General features: G+C 45.3%; 1 protein-coding gene across 1 annotated transcript in view; it reads right to left on the bottom strand.

Moving 5' to 3' along the window:
* Positions 1-13604, bottom strand: part of LOC140489218 (transcription factor AP-4-like) — a 33814-nt gene that overhangs the window by 2220 nt on the left and 17990 nt on the right. Inside the window, exons 4-6 of the mRNA XM_072588521.1 lie at positions 8248-8394; positions 7359-7505; positions 605-769 (exon numbers count right to left, since the gene is read on the bottom strand). Coding sequence (XP_072444622.1) covers positions 605-769; positions 7359-7505; positions 8248-8394 — 459 coding nt within the window. The remainder of the gene's footprint in view (positions 1-604; positions 770-7358; positions 7506-8247; positions 8395-13604) is intronic.

Raw genomic sequence — 13604 nt, 5'->3', positions numbered from 1 at the left:
TCGATGTTTTGAGCATAAGCTCTTGGTCAGGAATGAGGGGAAGGCCAAACTCTAGCATCGTCTTCTGCCTTGGGACCCTCCAACTATACGGATCAATGTAGATTTCACCGGTTTCTTTGTTTCCCCTCCGTCCCCCCCACCCCCCACCTTATCCCACAGTCAACCTTCTAACTTGGCACCACCCTCTTAAACTGTCCTACTTGTCCATCTTCCTTCCCACCTAAACGTTCCACCTCCCTTTCCAACCGATCACCATCACCCCCACCTTCATCTACCTATCATATTCCCAGCTACCTTCCCCCCAGCTCCACCCCCTCTTAATTATCTCTCAGCCCCCTTGGGCCATCCCCTCATTCCTGAAGAAGAGCTTATGCCCTAAACGTCGAATCTCTTGCTCCTTGGATGCTGCCTGACCGGCTGTGCTTTTCCAGTGCCACACTCCTTGACTCAGAGCTAGGTGACCGTAGGCCACCTCAATCCTGACAGAAGGAGGAAACCACTCCCTGGACAAGAGTGACCACCCCCAAGAGCAATGCATAAACCTACTGTCGTGCTCTGATCCTGTAAATAAGATATTGTGCTTCTGAACCCACGCCCCCCATACCTGTACAATGGTGTCCAAGTTCTGTTTCGATGTGGACACTGTACTGATGACGGAGCTCGGTGCCATGGTTACCACGTTGACCTGGAGGACACTTGGAGGCAGAGGTGCTGGCACTATGACTGTTGGGTGTTGAGTTGGGGCCGGGGGACTGTGTGCGACGGACAGCTAACAGGGAGGGAAACGAAAAACATCTTCAGAAAAAGCATCAGAGGCTGTTTAAAACAAACAAACATTCAGCTGCAAACAAGGTGAAGGAGGGAGAGACAGGCAGCAGCGAGAGAGTTAGGCAGAGAAAGTGGAAGCTGGAATGAGAAATACAGGCAGTGGAAGAAATGGATACAAAGGGACAGATGGACTTAGGACAGAAAGAGTGGGTCAAAAAAGGAGAGCGCAGGGAAGCACACAAAAAAAAATAGCATGGTGGCTCAGTGGTTAGTACTGCAGCCTCACAGCACCAGGGTACCTGGGTTCGAATCCAGCCTTGGTCGACTGTCTATGTGGAGTTTGCACGTTCTCCTGTGTCTGCGTGGGTTTCCTCCCACAGTACAAAGATGTGCAGGTTAGGTGATTTGGCCACGGTAAAATTGACCATTGTGTTCAGGGATGTGTAGGTTAACAGTATTAGTCAGGGATAGATGTAGAGTAATGGGGAATGGGTCTGGGTGGGTTACTCTTTGGAAGGTCGGTGTGGACCTGTTAGGCCAAATGGCCTGTTTCCACACAGTAGGGAATCTACGAGACACAGAAATTCTTAAAATAGTGGAGATCTGACTGTAATATACAGACCACAGCCCCTCATTACTACATTTTTAAGCATAGCATATGGATTCTGACATTCACTTGAAATGAAGTACTGGGGAGGAGCCCTTTTCCATAAGTGACCACCTGCCTACCCATTCTCCCTTCTCTGTCGTCAAGGAAAGAAAGAGAAGGAAACATTGAGCTTTGTCACCCTCACTTCGCAAGAGCCTTCTGTGCAACGTGACATCTGCACATTTTTAGATTGAGAAAATGTAATCAATTTAATGACGGGAGCATTGCTGTGGGTTTGAATAACACTTTCTGTGCTGGAATGGAGTGACTATCTCACCTGCTCAACCCACACACCAAGCCATCGCAGAGACAGAGAGGGAGGGTCTCAAATATAAAAACTTAATTGGCAACCTACTCTCCCTCCCTCAGCATCTGTCTTAGCAGCATTTTTTGAGGTAGAGAGTTGCAAATTCCTACTCCCCCCTCCCCTTCGTATGAGGGGGTACTCTCTGACATCATCCCTGAGTGACCTGGCTCTAATTTTAAGATAAAAGTCCCGTTGTTGAAGAATCCTGGCTGAGGAAGTAGTTGTTCTCCATCTCAATGAGTGCTTTCATCTTCATAATGACACCTCAGTTAGACTGCCCTTTAATCTTCTGCACATGGATATGGAAGGTTTGACATGAGGAGCCAGTTTTTTTTTTAACACAGGGTGGTTCACATGTGGTGGATGCAGGCACAATTACAACGTTTAAAAGACATGGATTTGGAGGGAAAAGGGCAAGGAGCAGTCAAGTGGGACTAGTTAGGTTTGGGATCATGTTCAGCATGGACTGGTTGGACCAAATACAAGCCCATTCTGAGCAACCTGCATGCATAGTCTGTCAGAAACTCCCAAACAGCAAGGCTGCTGAGAAACAGTGACCTGTGGAACCCACAGGGCCATACAGTCTAGAAACAAACCCTTCAGTTCAACCAGTCCACATCCACCAAAGCAAACTAGCCCCATTTGCCTGAGTTTGGCCCATATCCCTCCAAACCTTTTCTATTCAAGCACTTATCCAAATGTCTTTTAAACTTTGTAACTGTACCTGCATCCACCACTTCCTCTGGTAGTTCATTCCACAGATGAACCACACTGTGTAAAGTAATTGCCCCTCATGTCCTTCTTAAATCTTTCACCTCTCACCTTAAAAACTATGCTCCCAAGTTTTCAACTCCCCAACCTAGAGAAAAGACCTTTGTCATTCACCTTATCTATGCCCCTTATGACTTTATAAACCACAATAAAGGTCACCCCTCAACCTCCTACACTCCAGTGAAAAAGAACCCAGCCTCTCCTTCATAACTCAAACCTTTCATTTCCAGCAAATTCCAGGTAAATCTTTTCTGAACCCTCTCCAATTTAATAATATCCTTCCTATAACAGGATGACCAGAACTGTGCACAGTACTCCAGAAGAGGCCCCACCAGTGTCCTCTATAACCTCCCAACATGACATCCCAACACTTATACTCAAAGGTCTGAACAACGAAGGCAAGCATACTAAACACTTCGCTGGGAGAAGGCAGGGTTGGACCAGCTGATTCCAAGTGAGAGGAGAGTGACGGGCCTGAAGGAAAGGATCAGCCAGCTAGGCTGTGAGGCTGAGCTGGCAACAGACCAAAGAAAAATGCCGCAGCAGCTGTGTTCATATCCACTTACAGGAGAAAATTAAAACCAATCAACAGAGACCGAACAGTAGCACAGACAGCTGAGAGAGAGGCTGCCCTTGCCCACAAGGAAGGTTAACCCCTTCAGGAATTTCGAGTTGGGGTAGAGAAATCCCAGAATATAATTCTCCCGCTCAATTCCAGGGGCACAGAGGAACAATTTATTATTAACTCATTGCTCTATATCATGCAGGGTTCCCCTCCCAGTTCCTTCCCCCTTGCCACCAATCATTGCCCCCCTTCCAGTCCTTGTTAAATATTGATCTTGTAGCAAAGAAACAGGCCATTTGGCCCAATAGGTCCATACCAGCTCCACAGGTGTTTTCCCATCTGACCCTATCAGCTTATTGTGTTACCTTCTCACAAGTTTCTCTTAAATACATCTGAACTATTCACATCTTTGTGAGAGCAAGTTCCAGACTGTAGATATAAAGCTTTCTCCTCAATTCCTTATTGCATTTATTAGTTAGCTCAGATTAGAGATTGCTAGCTTTGGACTTGGAGGCCCTGTGGCGCAGTGAACAGAAAGTCTCAAGTTCAAGCCACGCCCCAGAACTTGTTAGCAAAGGAAAGTGTATTCATAATGCAGCCAAACAGTTTATTCTTCCAACCAGCAGGTGGTAAGTGCAGGAGAGACTCCTGAGTCAGCCTTTAAATAAAATCATTTCGGGGGTATCAGCATCATTGCTGCCCAGAACTGAACGGCTTGCTTGGCAGTTTCAAAGATGGTTATAAAGTTTCAAAGATGGTTATAAGTCACCTGCAACACTGTGGCCTACACCTGGTAGATTTTCTTCCCTAACAGGACATTGCTAAACTAGAATAATCCATGGTCACCGCTAGTTTTCAAATTCCAGATTTATTCATTGAATTCTAAATTTCAGCAGCTGCTATGGTGGGATTTGAAGTCATGCATTAGCCTTGGCCTCTGGATTATAAGTTGAGTTACATTGCCACGAGACCACTAATGGAAAGGAACCAGAGTCTCACCATTACGATACACATGACTGCAACATGCATATAAAAAAGAAACAAATTACCCAGAAAGTTAGGGAGCCTGTAGTTCTCCCCATTGGCGGAGGCATTGCCATGGAGAAAATGGCTAATCAGTATCCTTTTCTTCTGTTATACAAATTGTTGTGAAGGTTTAGAATTTGGCATTCTTCCATTTGTCCTGATGAAAAGATTTCGCACCTCAAAGCCATACTGCATGGAAACACACCCTTCAGTCCAATCAGTGCTTGCCGAACATAATCCCAAACTAAACTAATCCCACCTGCCTGCTCCTGGCCCATATCCCTCCAAACCTTTCCTACTCATGTACTTATTCAAATGTGTTTTAGACTTTATAATTGTACCCGCATCCACCACTACATCAGAAAGTCCATTCCAAACACAAACTACCCTCCATGCAAAACATTTGCCTCCTCAAATCTTTTTTAAAATCTCTCTCCTCTCGACTTAAAAAGCTGCCCCCAAGTCTTGAAATTCCCCATCTTAGGGAAAAGGCAACTACCATTAACTCTATCTCATTATTTTATAGATATTCTATCAGGTCACCTCTCACCCTCCTAAGTTCCAGTGAAAAACATCCCGGCCTTTCTTTACAACTCAAACCTTCCATACCCACAACATCCTAGTAAATCTCTTCTGAACCCTCTCAAGCTTAATTATATCCTTTCTGTAAATAGGTGACCAGAAATGGACATAGTATTCCAGGAGAGGCCTCGCCAATGTCCTGTACAACCTCAACATGACTTTTCAACTCCTTTGCTCAAATGACTGAGCAATGAAAGCAAGTTTACCAAATGCTTTTTTAACCACCGGTCCAGATGTGACGCAAACTTCAAAGAATTATGCACCTGCACCCGTAGGTCCCTGTGTTCTATAACATTACCCATGGCCCTATCATTAATTGTATAAGCCCTATTCTTGTTTGTTGTACCAGAATGCAATATCTCGCATTTCTCCAGATTGAACTCTATCTTCCATTTTTCAACCCATTGACCCATTTGATCAAGATCCCTTTGTAATCTTAGAAAACCTCCATCACTATGTACTAATTTTGGAGTTGTCCACAAACCTACTAACCATGCCTTCTATATTCATATCCAAATAATTTATATAACTGACCAGGAATCAATTCCACAAGTCTGCTAGGCCCACCAAAGTCTACCCCAGGTCGCTATTTAATGAGATGATTTGCTAATAACAACTAAGACCAATAGGATGCACTTAGAGAACGTGGATATAGTCCTTAGACATTTCTCCCAAGCAGGTTAATGCCTTAGAAGGGAAGAGTGTGTGTTTTAGGCACCCCAAGTAATACAGTAGATAAGACCAGGTTATACCTGTGGAAGATAAGTGAGGGTGATCAAAGGTGCCCCAGCTCCCATGTCAGTACCAGGGCACCCTAAACCTATGCCTTCTAGTTCCGGACTCCCCCACCCCAGGGAAAAGACCTTGTCTATTTACCTTATCCATGCCCCTCATGATTTTATAAACTTTGATAAGGTCACCCCTTAGCCTCCGCTCCAGGGAAAACAGGCACCTCATCCTTCTAAACTCCATCGAGTTTAGTCCCACAGTCCTCGAACATTCCTCATGTTAAGCCTTTCATTCCTGGGTTCATTCTCATGAATCTCCTCTGGACCTGCTCCAGGACCAATACATCCTTCCTGAAGTATGGGGACCAAAGTTGCTCTCAGTACTCTAAATGTGGCCTGCATGTATAGAATGAGCTGCCTGGGGAAGTGGTGGGGACTGGTACAATTGAAACATTAAAAAGACATCTGGATAAAGGGATATGGGTCAAGCGTTGCAAATGGGATTAGATTAACTTTGGATATCTGGTCAGCATGGATGAGTTGGACCATAGGATCTGTTTCCGTGCTGTATATTTCTACGACTCTATGGCTCTATCCAGTTGAGACTTGGACAGAGTGGACATTGGGAAGATGTTTCCATTGGCAGGAGGGATGAGGAACAAGGGCACAGCCTTGGGATAAGAAGAAACCTCAGAAGTACAACCCTGCTTTTATATTCTAGTTCTCTCAAGATGAGTGACAACATCGTATTTGCCGTCCCAATTACTAACTCAACATACAAGTTTACCTTAACAGAATCCTGGACTAGGGCTCCCAAGTCCCCTTGTACTCCAGCTTTCTGAATTTTCTCCCCATTTAGAAAATAGTCCATGCCTCTATTCTTCCCACCAAAGTGCATGACCTCATACACGGGATCTTTGATTTTAAACAGGTAGAGAGGGACTTAAAAGAATGAATGTGGGCACCACGACAAGGTGCCTGGATAGATTTAAATAATGAGGGGGTTACATTCAGTTTGGCTGTTTCTGTGAAGACCCCTATTTGTGTTTTTCAGATTTAAATCAAATAAATTAATGCCAATTTTTCACTCGCATTTACCCCCAACTCGCTGCAGCCCAGTATTTCAAAACAAAACTAAAATCTGAACAATTCAAACTCATTCAAAGATTTTGATGTAAGATTTTTCTAACTAAAAACCACAAAAGGAGACAATGCCCAGATTTGTCAGTCAATAATACTGCCTGCTTAAAGGATGTAATAGAGAAGAAGTATACTTTATTTGTTATAAGTTAAATAGTATAATTGCTGGTTTGCACTACACTGGCCAGGACTTGTAGCCCATTGGGTGTGGAAGGCCTCACATAAAGATACACACACTGCATTGCTCTATCCACCCACCACAATCCCTTCCACAGCTTGGCTCCAGTCTGGACCTTCCTGTATAGCCCACAGGGAGGTTCCTGGACTGGCCTCCTTACACTAGGTGGTCAAAATTCAGGAATGGGGATCATAGAATCATAAAATCCCATCAGTGTAGAAATAGGTCAACCTACCGACCTTCTGAAGAGTAACCCACCCACACCCATTCCCCTACCCTATTATCCTATATTTACTCCTGAATAATGCACCTAACCTACACATCCCTGAACACTATGGGGCAATTTAGCATGGCCAATTCACCTAACCTGCACATCTTTGGATTGTGGGAGGAAACTCATGCAGACATAGGGAGAACGTGCAAACTCCACACAATCACCTAAGGTTAGAATCGAACCTGAGTCCCTGGCACTGGGAGGCAGCTGTGCTAACCACTGAGCCACCGTGCCACCCTAATGCTACCCCCTCAGATGTCGAGGAGGCAGCAATCTCCTCCCGAGAGTGGAAGAGGGGCCGGGGATATAGAGAATGCAGTCTGGTCCAGGCTGTCCGAGGGAGGGTGGGTGGAGATGCAGGAGGTGGTACCTGTGCTGCTGTGTTGCTGCTTCTCTGTTGCTCCTCCACAAGCTGCCTCCGCCGCTCCAGCAACACATCATGCTCTTGCTGCAGTTGGGCCTGGTGTAGGATCTCCTTCAGCATGCCGGGCTGCAGCTGCGACTCCAGAGCTTTCACCTGAAGTAAAAAAGGTCGGAAAGCCTATGAGTCAGCGGCCGACGTGACTCCACAGAGTGATACAGCACGGATGTTCAGCCCGTCGGCTCTTTGCAAGTGCAATCCAATGAGTTCTGTTCTGCTCTTCACCCTCCAGCCCCTGAATCCCACCCCCACATCCTTGGAACCCTTCTTTAGTTTTTGGGGCATCTTCATCCCAAACTAAGACAGGGTGCAACGTATGTGCGCAGTATGTGTAATGATGGGTGTGTCTTTAGTGGGTTGTGGATGGTAATGGGTGGCTGAGGAGTGTAGCTGTTCTGGATGTCCACGTGTATCTGTGGCATTATGGTCTGGATACACACTTCATTCCTCAGCTGCAGTCCAGATTGGTTCCTGTGTCCACACAGTCCAGGAGCAGCGGTGGGACTGGGGACACTGATAAGAACTCAGCCTGTGTTTCTCTGCAATGGAGCAAGTCCAGGCTGCAGTGGCACTCTCCCAGCTCTAGGGGGACTCCACGCTGTCATTTTGGTGGGGAGGGCCTCGCACACTTCAGTCAGAAGTGGGGGAGACAAGGTCAAGTCAGTGGAAGTGGGCACCGTGTGAGGAACATGACCAACAATCCGGTTGGTGAGGAGGTGGAGTCTGTCGCCAAGTACAAAGCCCGAGGGCAGGCCAGAGGGCCACATCACAGACAGATTGAGGAGGGAGGCATGGCCCCCCCCCCCCAGCAGCCTCTGGAGCAAAGAACCAAACAAACCTTCTCTTCCAGCGTGATCCGGATCAGCCTCTCCTTCTCCAGGTGCTGCCTCAGCTCAGCCAGCTCTTCATCCGCGGAATCCGGAGAACCGATCCCTTCATCGGATTCGTCGCCTCTTTTCCGTTTTGGGGAGGAACCTGAGTATTCCTGGGTTTGGGAGCAGGTATGGAGAGGAAGGAGGAAAGTAGAAACCATGTCTGTACAAGACTCAGTTGGCAAGGATGACAAGACCACAGAGACATTGCGATACAGAACACACCGACAACAGCATTCCAAACATTAGGTTTTGAGGAGGGATTGCATAAATGAGCTGTGCCTGGGGAGGTGATCTGATTATAGTTTTTAAGGACTTTGAATAAACACAGGGTAAAGAGAGAGTCACTTACCTCCCGATGAGAGAGGTCCAATGGACATTAAATTAAGCTAGGCCCAATCAGGAGGGAAGTATTTTTAACCAAAGGCTGGTGGAAGTGTGAAATAACCAGCAGAGCCATTAAACATTTTAAATCGGAGATCGATTTTCTTTTCAATGGGAATAGAGGCATATTGGAGCAAAGGTAAGTGAATTGAATTAACATACAGATTTGTCACAATCGCAATCATTGGTGGAATAGACTAAAAAAGGGCTGAATGGCCCCCTGTTTCAATATTCTAAAGAGTTGCATCTGAATCATCCAAAAATGAGGGATATCAATGGAACCAGGTTGATTTTTCATATCCAATATGAGGCGCTCCAAGACCAGCTGCACAGTACATTTCCTGCCGCCCTGACCCAGCACTGTCCTGTTCAGTGACCCAAAACTTATAAAGATCCACGTGGTAGAACAGAATTTGAACACTGCTGAAAACAGTGACAAGTTGCTGAAGTTTTTTTTTGTCTTTCACTAATCAGGACAAATTTCAGACCATCACAATTTATACAATAGCTGAAGAGGAGACTGATTGGTCAGTAAGTTGGCTCTGATTAGCTTTGGTGCTGCCATGGATACAGCATCAGGAAATCATGTGCTCACCAAACTTCTGCCAAAAGAAAGGCTCAAAGCTTGAACAGCTTCCTCAAACTAGCTACCAATTTAAGGTAATCAGTTGAGCTCATAACGTGGCTCACTTCCACTGTTGGCCTACAATCTTTTTACAGGAACACATCCTCTGCAAACAAAAGGAATATGTCCAGCCTTGCACCTTGGCATCAAGAGCGAAGAAGGACAAGGGCAATTCATAAATACACCGTGCAGGGCAGATATGGGGTGGGGTGGGTGGGTAATGATACAGTGCTAGAGAATAAGGTCCTTATTCCACACAAAACAGCCGCCCACTCACTGTCCTTCGAATTTAACAGCTCAAGTATTTGGATTCTGCAATTAAAATGGTATAAAATGATAAAAAGGGTCTGATCAGGGTCAATGTGAAGAAGAGGTTTTCACTTGTGGCAAAGTCCAAAACTAGGGGACAATCTCCATCAGACAGCTATCAACAAATCCAACAGAAAATTCAAGAGAAACCTCTTTTCCCAGAGAGTAGAGAAGAACAATACATACTTTTAAGGGGAAGTGAAACCACTATGGGACGAAAAGGAGGGTAAGCTGATACCTGAGATGAACGAGGCTGAGAACAGGTTTGTGTGCAGCGTAATGTCAGACGTGGACACATTGAGGTGAATGACCTGTTAGTGAAAAATTCTACTCAAGCCGTACAATGGAGAGTTGGGGGCTCTGGTCTCGGAGGGGTTTCTGAAAAACTGTCTCTCTGTCGGTTTCGCTGCTCTTGTTGTTTCACAGTCGGACGGGCAGCAGTTTCAGGCGATGACCAGCTGAGAAAGCAGCTGCTCTGGCAGCTGTGGCCCATTCCCAGTCAGTCAGACAGACAGACAGTCAGTCAGTCAGTCAATCAGTCAATCAGCACACACAAAGCAACACAGAAATAGTGGCAATGGAACAGAAATCAGATTAGCGCTGCTTTCTGTAGCTTCTCATTTTCCCAATCAGATCAGCATTTTGTTCAAACAGGATGGTAGAAGGTAAAGCCAGATAATTTAGAACTCTGTCCCTTAACGCAATCTCAGAGGATTTTATAAACTGCTGAGCTTTAATCATACACCTTTACTTAGAGTTCTGAAATATTCAATACTGTGAAATGTTGCCCTCACTGAAATACCTAATGCACAGAAAAAGGCCACGTGGCCCAGCAGGTTCCGGATCACAAATATAAAGTGGTGATTCATAAAATCCTGAAGGATTTTAGAAGAAGCTTCCAGAGAGTGGTGAGAGTATACTATCACATGGATTTGGGGGTGGCACGGTGGCTCAGTGGTTAGCACTGCTTCCTCACAGCTTTGATTCCCACCTCAGGCAACAGTCTGTGTTGAGTTTGCACGTTCTCCCCGTGTCTGTGTGGGTTTCCTCTGGGTGCTCCGGTTTCCTCCCACAGTCCAAAGATGTGTGGGTCAGGTGTATTGGCCATGCTAAATTGCCCATAGTGTTAGGTGCATTAGTCAGAGAGAAATGGGTCTGGGTGGGTTACTCTTCAGAGGGTCAGTGTAGACTGGTTGGGCCGAAGGGTCTATTTCCACACTGTAGGCAGTCTAATGTTAACAGCATCAATGGATTGAAGATATAGCCAAGGAAGTACATGAAAAGCAGAGGAACAGAAGGATCTGCTGCTGATAGGTTTAGATGAAAACAATTTGAATGTGAAGCATAATTCTCAGCTCGAGGTTTAATGAATGCTGTGTTGCTTGGTCCAAATCTTTCTGCTCCCCTCTAAACATATCCAAGTCACACTCAAATTTAACAAAAGGAATCCATTATTTCAGGAGATGTGGATGTCATTAGCAAGGCTGACATTTATTGCTCATCCCTAATTGTCCTTGAACTGATTGGCTATCTAGACCACCCCAATTAAAAGTCAACCACATTTCTGTAGGTCTGGAGTCACATGTAGGCCAGACCAGATGGGGACAGCAGATTTCCTTCCCTAAAGGACATTAGTGAACCGGATGAGTTTTCACAACAAATTGACAATAATCGCCACGGTCACCATTTCTGAGACCAGCTTTATGTTCTATTCAATTTTTTTAAAGGAAATCATTGGTTGAATTTAAATTCCACTAGATGCTGTACTGGGATTTGAACCAGTGTCCCCAGAGCAATAGCCTGACCCTCTGGTTCACTAGGTCGGGAACATTACCACAGTGCAACTGTCAAGTGCTCAAATCTGCATTCCCATTAACCAGCACTCTGATTAGCTTACATATTACCATGGAGAATGCAACAGAAAACTACAGGTCCCCCAAGCTTCCAGGTAATCCACAAAAGGCAGAAGACGGGATATATATTCCTTCGTTTGCAGAGAATGGGTCCCTACACATGCTTGGTTGAAATTTAGCATTCTTGCCTTGATCCTGATGAGTGCAAGATGAAAAGATTCAGCAACAACCCACTTTCCAGCAATATTCAGTTAAGGGTTTGTAGGCATCTAACCACTGATAATTTATATTGTTAGGGAGACCAGTGTCCACAGAAAACAGGGCCTTGTATATATAACTTTCAGTACATGCAAGAGGGCCACACTGAGAAGCTGACTTGCCACAGCCAGGAAGACCATGTGCCCAAAAAAACTGAACAAAGTAGCTGACAGCTATTATCCGGTCCGTTTCTCAGGGCAATGCCTTGACAAAATCAGAGTCAACCTGCCAAGTTTAAGTTTAAGCAATGCCTGGCAGTTAACTATCAATCATCATCTAACTGGTGCATTCCCCGTGTCAACGGCTTTACCCATTAGCATTTGCTTGCTAACCCACCAGTACTCTCTGCTCACACAGGACCAAAATGTTGCTCCCCTTTACGTCATAATTTCATGTGACATGTCTCAATGAATACAAGAGGGAAAAGCCTTATTTTATTTCTAGTAGGCACAGAACCATAGAATTCACAGGACAGAAGGAGGCTATTCAATTTGTGTCTGTACCAATTCCTGAAAGAGCTACCCAACTAGGCTCATCCTCCATAGCTCTCTAAATTCATCACTTTCAATTTTCTATCCAAATCTCTGTTGAAACCTCCAATGGAAACTGCGTCCACTTCTCTCCCAGGCAGCGCATTCCAAATCCTAACAACTCTCCGACTAAGGACATTTCTCCTCATTTCATTCCTAGCACTCATGCTGACAATCTTGAAACTCCAGATACTGATGTACCAAATAGTGGAAACAGAATATCCTTCTTTACCCTCTCAAAATTGTTCATAATTTTAATCTTCTCTGCTCCAAGAAGAATAAGCCTAATTTCTTGAATCTTTCCTCGTATCTAAAATTCCTCATTGGTAGCATCATTCTCATAAACATTCTTTGAACTCTACCCAGGGCTTTAACATTCTTCCTTAAATAAGGTGCCCAGAACGGAACACAATACTCCAAGTGTAGTCTGACCAATGATTTGTCGAAGTGTAGCATCACCTCCTTGCTTTTATACTCTATGCTTCCATTTAAATGCGAGGTGCTGCATTTTGGGAAAGCAAATCTTAGCAGGACATATACACTTAATGGTAAGGTCCTAGGGAGTGTTGCTGAACAAAGAGGCCTTGGAGTGCAGGTTCATAGCTCCTTGAAAGTGGAGTCGCAGGTAGATAGGATAGTGAAGAAGGCGTTTGGAATGCTTTCCTTTATTGGTCAGAGTATTGAGTACAGGAGTTCGGAGGTCATGTTGCGGCTGTACAGGACATTGGTTAGGCTACTGTTGGAATATTGCATGCAATTCTGGTCTCCTTCCTATCGGAAAGATGTTGTGAAACTTGAAAGGGTTCAGAAAAGATTTACAAGGATGCTGCCAGTGTTGGATGATCTGAGCTACAGGGAGAAGCTGAACAGGCTGAGGCTGTTTTCCCTGGAGTGTCGGAGGCTGAGGGGTGACCTTATAGCGGTTTACAAAATAATGAGGGACATGGATAGGATAAATAGGCAAAGTCTTTTCCCTGGGGTCGGGGAGTCCAGAACTAGAGGGCATAGGTTTAGGGTGAGAAGGGAAAGATATAAAAGAGACCTAAGGGGCAACTTTTTCACGCAGAGGGTGGTGCATGTGTGGAATGAGCTGCCAGAGGATGTGGAGGAGACTGGTACAATTGCAACATTTAAGAGGCATTTGGATGGGTATATGAATAGGAAGGGTTTGGAGGGATATGGGCCGGGTGCTGGCAGGTGGGACAAGATTGGGTTGGGATATCTGGTCAGCATGGACGGGTTGGACCGAAGGGTCTGTTTCCATCCTGTACATCTCTATGACTCTATAAACCCAAGGATCCTAACCCCAGGTCAGGTGAATGGGCCATGCTAAATTGCCCATAGTGTTGGGTGCATTAGTCAGA

This window comes from Chiloscyllium punctatum, chromosome 18 (assembly GCF_047496795.1).
Source record: "Chiloscyllium punctatum isolate Juve2018m chromosome 18, sChiPun1.3, whole genome shotgun sequence".
In the NCBI taxonomy this organism is placed as follows: domain Eukaryota; kingdom Metazoa; phylum Chordata; class Chondrichthyes; order Orectolobiformes; family Hemiscylliidae; genus Chiloscyllium; species Chiloscyllium punctatum.
This window is presented reverse-complemented; position numbering and strand designations above follow the sequence as displayed.